At 33.3% G+C, this 11,198-nt stretch overlaps 2 protein-coding genes across 3 annotated transcripts; one reads left to right on the top strand and one right to left on the bottom strand.

The window, feature by feature from the left end:
* Nucleotides 1–2,469: 2,469 nt before the first annotated feature.
* Nucleotides 2,470–5,853, top strand: LOC107859545 (sulfite exporter TauE/SafE family protein 2). 2 transcript variants are annotated; one of them, XM_016704590.2, is made up of 4 exons: nucleotides 2,470–3,622; nucleotides 4,818–4,952; nucleotides 5,032–5,181; nucleotides 5,277–5,853. In XM_016704590.2, the coding sequence occupies exons 1-4, from the start codon at nucleotides 2,846–2,848 to the stop codon at nucleotides 5,583–5,585; spliced, it is 1,371 nt and encodes a 456-aa protein (XP_016560076.2). In that variant the 5' UTR covers nucleotides 2,470–2,845; the 3' UTR covers nucleotides 5,586–5,853. The 2 variants fall into 2 exon arrangements, with proteins under 2 accessions (XP_016560076.2, XP_016560075.2); XM_016704589.2 differs by having other exon boundaries at nucleotides 2,501–3,664.
* Nucleotides 5,854–6,487: 634 nt separating this feature from the next.
* On the bottom strand, nucleotides 6,488–9,765 carry LOC107859546 (transcription factor ILR3). Its single transcript, XM_016704591.2, has 5 exons — nucleotides 9,417–9,765; nucleotides 7,865–7,927; nucleotides 7,522–7,596; nucleotides 7,172–7,334; nucleotides 6,488–7,016 (listed from the first exon to the last, which is right to left on the bottom strand). The coding sequence occupies exons 1-5, from the start codon at nucleotides 9,545–9,547 to the stop codon at nucleotides 6,750–6,752; spliced, it is 699 nt and encodes a 232-aa protein (XP_016560077.1). The 5' UTR covers nucleotides 9,548–9,765; the 3' UTR covers nucleotides 6,488–6,749.
* Between the last annotated feature and the right edge of the window lie 1,433 nt (nucleotides 9,766–11,198).

Here is an 11,198-nt window from a genome sequence, read left to right as displayed (position 1 = left end):
GTTTCACACTAGCGTGTCTAGTTGTTATTATCACAAATTAAACGAAAGAAATATATCCCGTAGTAGTTAAAAACCCAAACACAAGAAGGCACACATATAATACTATTGCTTCAAAACAGCATGACATAAAAAGGAAAATTAAGATGGCCTACTTTGTTCAACTAACTTTGTTATGGAAATTAATACTAGTAATAATCTCATTGGTGTGTTTTGTGTTCGTTACGTGGGAGAATAGTCTAACTATTCATATTCCCATCTTAAACCCGTTTGCTAATTTCATCCACAAATCTTACCAGAAAAAGGAAACTACAATTATTTGGTTATTACCACCGATCTTGACCAAAAAAAAAAAAAAAAAAAAAGAGTTTAAGCGATTACCTTAAACCTTAATTTCAGGGTTAATTAATTGAACCTATCAATAAACTATATAGTTGTTAGCAGAAAAAAAAAATTAGAAAATTACCAGTAGATAGTTTATTTTTGGGTATACAACAGTCCTCCTCCTTTATCAATTGAAAAAGAGAATGGACGACGACAGAGACTATATATATATAGTAATTAATAGGCAACATATTACAAATATGTGAAGAAATTTCAATCTTGAAATAATTAATCAATCTTTTAGCTTGACACATGTACGCAGTACGTAAAAGGAGGAAATAGGTGATTATTTGGCGTCGACATATTATATATGCAGATGACACGAGAGTTGTCAATTTTGGAAATATTTTTTTGTGTATTAATGAATAATTTTTCTATTTAGGGGCATTATAGATTTTCAATCTTCGTTATTTATTAGTACTAGTTATTTCTTAGAATATGATAACAAGGATTTTGTCGGACACCTAACAAAAATCCAATTAAGGAGACTCAAAATATCTTACCTATTAAATTTTTTTTTTTCTTAATTTAATCTAATTAGCCGACACCTACTTCAACGGTGTGATGAAGTGAGTAGATTTTAGAAATTCAATAATTTAAGGTTTATGAGTTGCTATTATAACGATCGCTACTTGATACTAAAATTAAAAATAACTAAGCTTTTCAATCAAGTGCATCATCATTCAGATTTTTTGGAACACGAGTGTCGACAACTAATATAAGATCAGATTTAAAAAATGTGTATAAAATACCTGATTTTGCCAAGAAACTATTAATTCGTGTACCCTAAATTAAGGGTATAACTTCATATCCCCTTGCATGCACATGCACTATTACTCAATTAATCAAGTATTGGAAATAAACTAATAAAGTGTTATAAGAAACTGCCTTAGTGATTTATCTAATGAAAAGTTTCACAAAAATAAATAAATAAATAAATTACTCCTGAAAATGTGTATTAGTGAACTACGTACCATTAATTGATAACCGTTTATACAAGAATACATGCATATTATTATATGGTGGTAAGTACATGTATTTATGTTTTTCCAAGTTTACCCCAGCAAGTAAGCCAAAAAATCATCCAAGGTTATCAAATCCAAGAAGCTTCGATGATGCTTCATATCATCAGTTTCTGTTCACACATGCACTTCAAATTAAGTCCAAAATATTATGGTTGATAAGCTTCTTGGCGTGGGATGTATGGATTGATTCATAAGCAAGTTACACTCTGTTATTTTCGTGGATGATATTGTAGGTAAGACTACCAGGCAGGCTCCATTCTCTAAAATCATTACATTTGCAGGTCATAGAATCAATCAGGTTGATTCAATCAGCTCAATGTGGGACTCAACACTTTGTATGCCGACGATCACTTAACATGACTAGGATAATAAGTTGTTAATTTTAGAATGAATTTAAATTTAAAATTTCTATTAGATTTTTTAAGTTTGTTGAGATATTTTAGTGTTTTTAAAAATAAAAAAAGATTACGTCCAATTTTTTTTTTTAAATGAATACTAGCTATTTAAAACCTTTATCGTTTCAAAAATAATGACCTTTTTAGTCTGTTTCAAAAAAAATGACTCTTTTCTTTTTTGTTAATACTTTAATTTCAACTATATATCCACATAGCATGTTTAAGACAACGGAATTAAAAGATATTTTGATATATTTCACGTAACTTTAATTTACGATCATAAAATTTAAAAGTCTTATTTATTTTCTTAAATTTTATTTCAAGTCAAAAGAGGACATTCTTTTTAAAACTTATGATAAATTTTGAATTCATATATAATTCGACAGATAAACAATAAAAATTCTTAATTAATAAGTTTTACGACGGATCAATGACGAGTTATTAAATAATTGTGTTAGTTATATGCTATTTAGCGACATATTAATAAACAAATATAACTAATTTCCTTTTTATTAATGTCCAACCCTACCAATATAGGGCCCAGTTTTCAACTTGTCAAGGAACATTCACATAGCTTCTAATTCTATATTCTCAACAAGTCATTTTCATTGTTCTCAATACGTGCTATTGCCATAAAGACGACTAATGTTATGTAGAGCTTGAGCCTTTAAGCATAAATCTGTCTCGATATCAACTTATTCTTCATCCCTTTAATAATTATCTTCACTTAAAAGAGTAGCAATTTGATCAGTCACCATTATACATCTGATACATTTTATCCATCCAAAGAAGCAACTCCACTACTAACAAGCCAAATATATGCTTGGATGTTGATGATGTAGGGTGTGGACAATTGGTTGACAAGTGGCAAAAAATTCCAAAATAATTTTAGTTTCTCCCCATGCATTTGTACCTATATATCATCACTAAGTCCCATATTTTAAACCATCATTTTTTTTGGCCACGGGCCACAACAATACCACCATAAAATCCCCCTCCTCCAAATTACACTCTCATTGTAACAGAAAAAAAAAAATCAAGAAAATGAATTGTCACAACTACTTAAAGTTGGTAATTTTTGTTGTTTTTTTGACATCCTGTCGATTGTCTATAGCAAAACAAACAAACCCCACCTTAGATATCTCCAAATTGGACCAATTCTTGAATGCAATCTATGAATGGAGGGCTAATAAACAAGAAAATGAGGGTCTAAAATTTGGTTTTTCCACTGTAGTAGCAGGGGTATTTTGTTTTTTGGCAGCTTCTATATCAAGTGCTGGAGGAATTGGAGGTGGAGGATTGTATGTACCTATTCTTACTATAATTGCAGGTGTAGACCTCAAAACAGCTTCAAGTTTTTCAGCATTTATGGTCACGGGTGGCTCTATTGCAAATGTTGTTTGTAACATGTGCGTTACAAGCCCGAAAAATGGTGGCAAGATTATCATTGATTTTGATATAGCATTGCTCTCGGAGCCATGCATGTTGTTGGGTGTCAGTATTGGTGTTATATGCAATAAGGTCCTGCCAGAATGGCTTATCACTATACTGTTTGCTGTGTTTCTTGGTTTTTGCACTTTCAAGACATGTAAATCAGGGTTCTTCTACTGGAAATTGGAATCAGAATTGGAAAATGAGAATCAAGAATTGGAAAATGGGTTGATGAAAAATGAAAGTAGTGATGAAACTGAGCCTTTGTTGGAGAAGGAAGCAAAGGGAAGAATAACCAGCAGTATTCCATGGATGAAAATGGGGATGTTGGTGATGTTCTGGTTTTGTTTTTTTTTCCTCTATCTTCTTCGTGGAAATCAATATGGACAAGTATGCCTACCTCTTTTTATCGTCTTGTCTTCACTTCTTTTGGTGTGTACACGTATCTTTTTCATTTGTCTTGAATTTTCCTTTTTTGGACACTTACATGTCATAACTTGGTCTTATATATGATTAAAGTCCATTGAAGTAATCTATTATGTTACTTCAGGTTCTCAAGTATTTGGAAGTTTTAAGTCCTTCTCTTTGTTCCCTTTTGAGACTAAGCTATTTCTCATCATCTTTTTGGAACGCTGCTGATTTCTCTCTCTTTTTTTTTTTCTTATACTACTCTCCTGGTAGCATCATTCTGTTACTATCTGTTGTTTCTTTTTGTTTCTTGTACTTCGACTATCGTATTATTTTGTTATAGTACTACTATCTGTTGTTTTTGTTACTATCTGTTGATTCTTGTACTTCCATGACTATCTTTTTTCTTGAGTCGGGGGTCTATCTGAAATAACCTCTCTTACCTCTAAGTTAGGGGTAAGGTTTGCGTACACTCTATTCTTTCAAGACCCCATTTTGCGTGTGTGTTGTTTTTGTACTCTTGGTAGCATCAGAAACATGACTTCAGCTCCTGTCTTCTTTCAGTAATCTGAGATTTTCGTCATTCTACCCTGTTGTTAAAAGTAATCCATTAGATAACCTTAATGCCCCCAAAAAGAATAACATATTTTGTGTTGAGACATGAAACTACGGTTGGAAAAAGCTGAGTAGCCTTTTCAGCCATCTTTTAACAACTTCATTTTTTCCTCACCGCAGAGATGAATAACATGGCTTATTTTCTACTTGTAATACTTCTATCCAAACATGTAACTTGTAAGTGTGTATTTATAAGCCAAGCTCCAATGCTTAAATTGTACTTTGAGCAGTTGGTGCTTAAACACTACTTAAATTCGGGTTAGCATACGGACTTTATTCCCTTTCTGGCATAATAATAGACAAAGACATTTATCGAGCGACACACTATCTTTCACTTTATTCAATTCTGAAACAGGAAAGAAAGTGGGATCGGGTAGATAATAGGCTTGAGAGGCGTTATTGCTGAAGCGTTTGCTGCTAGTTCCAACTGTTTTAAGAACGCTAATGGCAAGACGAGGAAAGAAATAGAAAAAAGAAACGTGATGACGAGACTGAGAATTTTTTAAATGCTAGGTTACTTGTTTGTAAAATTGTAACAGAAACTCTTCAAATCAATGTACAGGGGATCATTCCTATGGAGGCATGTGGAGTGGGATACTGGATCATTTCATCAGTTCAGTTTCCTTTGGCTATCATCTTTACATCATGGATCTTGTATAATAGAGAAAGTCAGCAGAACATGCCTTCCAAGAAACAGGTATATTTTGTAAGTTATAAGAGAGTAAGTTGTTTGCCTAACTTCTTGACTAAGAACTAACTTGGTTCGTTAAATGCAGGAAGGAAGTAGTGAAACTAAACATGGGCCTTCGGGGAAGCTCATCTTCCCGATAATGGCACTACTAGCAGGGGTTCTAGGAGGCGTTTTTGGAATTGGTGGTGGAATGCTAATTAGTCCCCTTTTAATCCAAGTCGGAATATCTCCTGAAGTAAGCTGTGCTAACTACATGTTACTCTTACATCTTACCTATCCTTAATTTTGTGCGTCTTTTTCTCTTGGACTGATGACTTTGTTCTACCACAGGTGACAGCAGCAACCTGTTCATTCATGGTGTTTTTCTCCTCTACCATGTCAGCTGTGCAATACCTATTTCTAGGGATGGAGCACGTGAACGAGGCCCTCATCTTTGCAGTCATATGTTGTGTTGCCTCAATCATCGGATTAGTAGTAGTTCAGAGAGCCATAGAGCATCATGGGAGAGCATCCCTCATTGTATTTTCTGTCGGCACAGTTATGGCTTTAAGCACTGTTCTCATGACTAGTTTTGGAGCTGTTGATATATGGAGGGATTACACCAATGGAAATTACATGGGGTTCAAGCAGCCTTGCTGAGAAAGGAAAAAAAGGAAGCCTTAAGAGATGGTCCAGTTCAAGGCATTGTCCAACTTTTGCATTTTTATGCCCTATAAAGAATTAGATGCTTCTTGGGAAGCTTTTGTCAACAGAATCATAGTATTAGAGAACACGAGTTAACTAGGGCTATGAAATGTTTGTAACTTGGATTATGAGTTAATCCATGAGTACTACAAATATATGTGTACTTCCGATTGTTTTGTTCAAGCCATGATTGATTATCATATAACAATAGCTTTTGCGACTACTGTCTCTCACAGAAATTAGCTTCCGGTGAATCTTTACTTAGCAAATTTACAGAAAATGTTTCTTTGATGAAGAACCTACTTCAGTATCAGATATAGTTACTGAAATTAGCTAAATTGGAATGTAGAGTTAAGTTGTTAGATGGACCAACATGACTCTCAACAAATAAATTGCAGGTATTGTGCAACATCCCAGCACGCTAGTGACATTTTCTGCTTTGGGCCTACACCCCCACGACTTAAAATGCCTCACTAGCGAGTAAAGTCTGTTTACTTATGTACTCAACATCTCTCCTGTGTTTTTCCGATGTAGGACGTCTAATCCTAAGCTGGGGTGTCACATCTCGCAAAGCCAGACCCAGAAGAAAATCATATTCAACAGATAAATTGCTTGTACAGCTTATTAATCAAATGAGAGTTCATGCTCTTCTTTTCAAGTCCAACAAAACTAGAGCTAGTAGCTGACAATTTATTATCTACAGGGTAATTGGAAAAAGGGAGCATAGGGTAGCATTCATACGCAGTCGCTCTAAAACATCTGCATCGTTCACATTGAGGATACAAATGCACTATCATTAGTTGCTCTAACAATTTGAAGCTATTTAGCTGGATGCAACAGAAGATTCAAAAATCGTGTAAAGTCAAAATTGAACAACCAAGAATAGCATGCCTTACGTATGCTATGCTTGATCAAATGATATAACATAAGGTAGGTATTCATGTAAACTTCAACGAGATTTACATTTTAGTGTACATAATTAGTTGATCAACTACCTCATTATAGTATATGTACCGATCTGCTCATATTAGGAGAATCAAATGTCAGCAAACATCAACAAAATTGTTGACATAGGAAACAAACATTTGCATAATTCTGGTAACGCGAAATCACCATAATTTAAGCAACAGGGGGGCGGAGAGCATGATCTTCTGAGGTATCAACTGCAGCAGGAGGCACAAACTGCCACATAGGGATTCCAGGGTAGCCAAGATATGGCATCATTTTGCTTGCAAAGACTTGATGTGGGGCTGGAAAAGGGGAAGGCATTGCAGGAGGGTGTGGTAAAAATCCAGGTTGACTGTTCAAGGCCTTCAGATGCTGCTCGAGCTTGTCTTTCTCTGCTTTTAGCTTTTGTTTCTCATCTCGTAGTTCACTTTTCTCAGCCTACAAAAGACCAAAACAATAATCACTTTATGCATAGCTCATTAAAGAAAAAATAACAAGATAGGATAACTCAATCCGTAAAATAATTGATCTTTTCACATGAACTCCATGTTACTTGTGTAGCAACAACGAGATAACGAGTTCAATCATCTCACCTTCAATTCATTAACCTTCTCCTGCAAGTTGTCGTATGACTCTTTGAGCTTCTGAGCTTCATCTCTCAACTGCACCACCATACGAACCGCATCACCCAGGATAACAGATTTATCCATTTTTGGCTGCTTTCCTGGTTCCAGGATAGAACTTAATTCTTGGAACCTTCAAAAAAAAAAAAAAGAGCAGATTATTACAACAATTTTATATTCTAAAAATATCCCATACACTGGGTATGTTGTTGTTGTATTCCAAAAATATCGAACAAGAAGCAGACACAAGTCTAAATGCAGCATAACCATCACTCAACCATGCACAAAGAAAGAGAGAAGGAGAGAGAGAGTGTGTCTGCCTGTCATTCAGCTTGTCCCTTCGCATTTTCTCCCTATGTGCTTTTGAATCAGATGCACATGTTCCAGATCTCACCCTGAAATAAATAAAGTCTCTATCACATAAGGGAAGAAGGGAAAGAGGAAAAAAGAACACTTCACAAACACAGGAAGGAAATGATATGTTAAATGATGCTACAAGAAAGACATCACCAGTGCTTTTCAATTTTCTGATATACAATACAATAAGAAACATAACACATTAGCACAAAACATATTCTGATGTTATGTGCTAGTGGCTAGTTTTCAACTCTTTTATTTCTTGCTTTGGAAACTTCAATCAAATGACTGATCAAAAGAAAATACCTCTTTTTGGAGCCGCTTTCCTTCAAACTGTCGGAGTTGCCATAGGAATCTTCTAATCCAGAACTGTAAAAAGGTAAGAAACGCATCACATTCACCACACCAATTTGAATAATCAATTAGCTTAGTTGTACAACACAAAAATGGCAACATTTTCATAAAAGCAAGGTTACTAATGCAAGATATTGAACTGTCTGCTAAGGCCGAAAGGACTTCTTCTTCTTTTTTCTTTTCATGAAACTGGTAACATGAGGCCAAAAGATTCAGCACATACAAGTTCCTCCTTATATCATATTTAAGTTAATAATAAATGAGTAGCTCCTCTATGATTAAGGCTGCTGGCTGCAGATAAATTAAAACATTCTTCAGGCCTATCCGCCAGGAAAATATTTTCAAAATCAAGTGTGCCTAAACCTTCAATTGTATACATTCAAAACATATCCGTGCTCAATAAGTAAATTAATGTTTTTTCTACTTGTTGGGGAAAAGGGAAATGAAAAAACATGGTTCATAACTTCATATAGCTGCCTCCAACTTATTCCGGCCAAGGTATAGTTGTTGTTTCAGAAAAGGAAAACGAGTGCAGATGAATCAAGATCCAAAAAATCAATTTCTCATATTCATTGGAGCTTGTTTTATTCATGATCTCTGCATCTCAACACAACTCCAAAAATATTAATCAGTTTTTCATGAGATTAGCCATAGCATCTAACACGAAAATCCTTGAAAACCTATATGTTTATGGATAACTCTACCCAACCAGCCAGGGGTCTATCAGAAACAGCCTCTCTATCTCACCTTTGAGGTAGTGGTACGGACTACGTACACTTACCCTCACCAGAACCCACTTGGTGGGAATATACTGGGTATGTTGTTGTTGTTGTCGTCCACCCAACCAAGAGCTAAACAACAATAAAACCAGTCATTTGACAGATTCAGAACCAGTAAAGCACCTACAGACCAAAACCAACTAGACTAACAAAACCTACTTACTTTTAGGCTATAGCTTATAGATGATGCAAAAGACAGATGCAGTTGAAGAATAAACGTGAACACACTACAAAAGCCACTATTGTCCTAGTTTATTCACAAACTAAACATTTATATAACCTACTTATTGTGAAATAGACCAACCCAGCTTAACAACAATAGAAAATCATCCAGAACCCAGATTGACTTTCCTCTGCACATTGAAACTAGAACTAAAGCTACAAGCCTACAACTGAACAAGCCAAGAAAAAAAGAACTTATCAGAAGTGAATAAGCTAAACTTACTTGATGGTTAGCAGTCTATTGAGAATTAGCAACATACACTTCAGTAAATATGTACTAGCAATTATCTTTTCTTGGTTTTTAAAGTAGTGCATTAAAGCTTTTTTCCTTGGTATTTTAAACGGTTCAACTGAAGTTCTTTATTCAAGAAAACTCAACCCCACATTCCCATTTTAAAAAAAAAAAAAAAATTAATTAAAGAATGAAATTGAGTCCCTAGTCAAAAATTCAAACAAAATTCAATTAATTTACTTTTTAAAAGAAAACTTCAGAAATAAAGAACCTGAGATTATTAGGAAGGGAAAAAGCATTGGAGGGCCATTGAGGATTGGGTTGAACTTCAAGGGAAGGAAGAACTTCCATTAACCCTAATTCTACCAGCCAATTAGAGTCATCTTCGTCGGCTTCAGCCATTTTTTCTCGGAGCTGAGGAGTTACCGGCGCCGGAAAGATTCAGTTGAAGAAGAGTAGCGTGTAAGGTGAAACGGGAAGGTGGGAGGAAAATGAGGAGGAGAAGGAGAAGTGGAAGGAAAATATATGTGTGGTGGACGCTGATTTTCGTTGACTCTTACAAAAGTTTGTGCCTTTTTCCTTACTTTTAACGTCACCATTTAGTGGCATGTACTTCCTATGTCTCATTTTGCTTAGCTCTTTTGACTTGATACACATGAAGATAATATTAATTAAAAAAAAAAATTTATAAAAGTAATTCTATTAATTATATATTGAAATTATAAATTTAATTATTACTATTTTTTATTATTTATTAGAATAAATATGGGAAAAAATAATGAAACATTTTATATTTTTGACAATGAACAAATAATTTGAAATAAACATATTCAGAAAGAATGTTAAATCAAAATGGAACGAAGAAAGTATTTCTTTTGGTATACTCTTTCATTCATTTTTACGGTAAAAATAGATGTGTAACATTCAGTTTAAAAATTAATGGATAATTTATTTATTTTATTCTTAGGAGTCGTTTGATAGGAGTAACAAGAGATAATTGATTTCAAAATTAATTTTATAATGAGCTTACTCCATGTTTAGTTGGGATAAAATGTATGGGATAGCTCATCCGATGATTAGGTATTTCAGAATTATAGAATTATTTTTAATTCCTTTTTTAAGGCGAAATAACTAATCCTGCGATAGTTAATCCCAGGATAGCTAGTATCTCAACCAAATGGCCCTTTAGTTATTAATTATAATCATTATTCAATCTGTTTTCAAAACATTGAATTAAATATATTCAAAGGATGATATGATAAAATTAAATGATAAAATTAACTCTGACATTTACTGCTTTTTAATTTATATGTCAAGTTAATAGTGAATAATTATTGATGGACAAAAAAAGTACTTCCTTCGTTTCATAATAAATGAATTGTTGAATTTTGGCACAAAGATTAAGAAAAAAAAATATAAAAAACATAAATTTAACACAACTTTCTATTTTTATCCAAAAAAAAAAAAAGTTGACCTTGTAATACATTTTCAAAAATTAATTGGTTATCAAATCATAAGGGTAAATTTGAAAAAAAAAAATTCAATAATTCACTTATTTTGAAACATCAATAAATACCTCAACAATTCACTTATTCTAAAAAGGGAAGTAATACACTAATATGTCTTTAGATTTGTCCTAGATATTTATATTTTTAATTTTAAATGTACATAAATAAACAGTAAAGTTGATTGAGTAAAAGTACACATCTTGTGTGACTGTAGGACACCAGGCAAAAGGTGTATTGTTGGGTATCACACTATACACGATATGTGTGTTAATTTGTTCAATTTATTATTGATTCGAAAGAGGCATGAATATACCACTAAAATTTAATAAATAATACAAATATATATTTTTTTATTATATTTTAAGTATAAATATATTTTTATCATTAATAAAAAAGTATATATATACCCCTAAATTTTAATAAATGGTACAAATATATTTCCTGTCAATAAAAAGGTACATATATACCCTTGAGCTTTGATAAATGGTACAAATATATCCTTGTCATTAATGAAAAGGTACACATATACTTTTCTCACTAATGGC

This window comes from Capsicum annuum, chromosome 2 (genome assembly GCF_002878395.1).
Source record: "Capsicum annuum cultivar UCD-10X-F1 chromosome 2, UCD10Xv1.1, whole genome shotgun sequence".
Taxonomy (NCBI): domain Eukaryota; kingdom Viridiplantae; phylum Streptophyta; class Magnoliopsida; order Solanales; family Solanaceae; genus Capsicum; species Capsicum annuum.
This window is presented reverse-complemented; position numbering and strand designations above follow the sequence as displayed.

Coding starts and splice junctions, on each gene's coding strand:
- LOC107859545 (XM_016704589.2), top strand. CDS start 2,846: ATGAATTGTCACAACTACTTAAAGTTGGTAATTTTTGTTGTTTTTTTG. Junction 3,665..4,817: donor TCTTGTCTTCACTTCTTTTG/GTGTGTACACGT, acceptor ATCAATGTACAG/GGGATCATTCCTATGGAGGC. Junction 4,953..5,031: donor ACATGCCTTCCAAGAAACAG/GTATATTTTGTA, acceptor CGTTAAATGCAG/GAAGGAAGTAGTGAAACTAA.
- LOC107859546 (XM_016704591.2), bottom strand. CDS start 9,547: ATGGCTGAAGCCGACGAAGATGACTCTAATTGGCTGGTAGAATTAGGG. Junction 7,335..7,521: donor AGGGACAAGCTGAATGACAG/GCAGACACACTC, acceptor TTTTTTTTGAAG/GTTCCAAGAATTAAGTTCTA. Junction 7,017..7,171: donor AGAAGGTTAATGAATTGAAG/GTGAGATGATTG, acceptor GGTCTTTTGTAG/GCTGAGAAAAGTGAACTACG.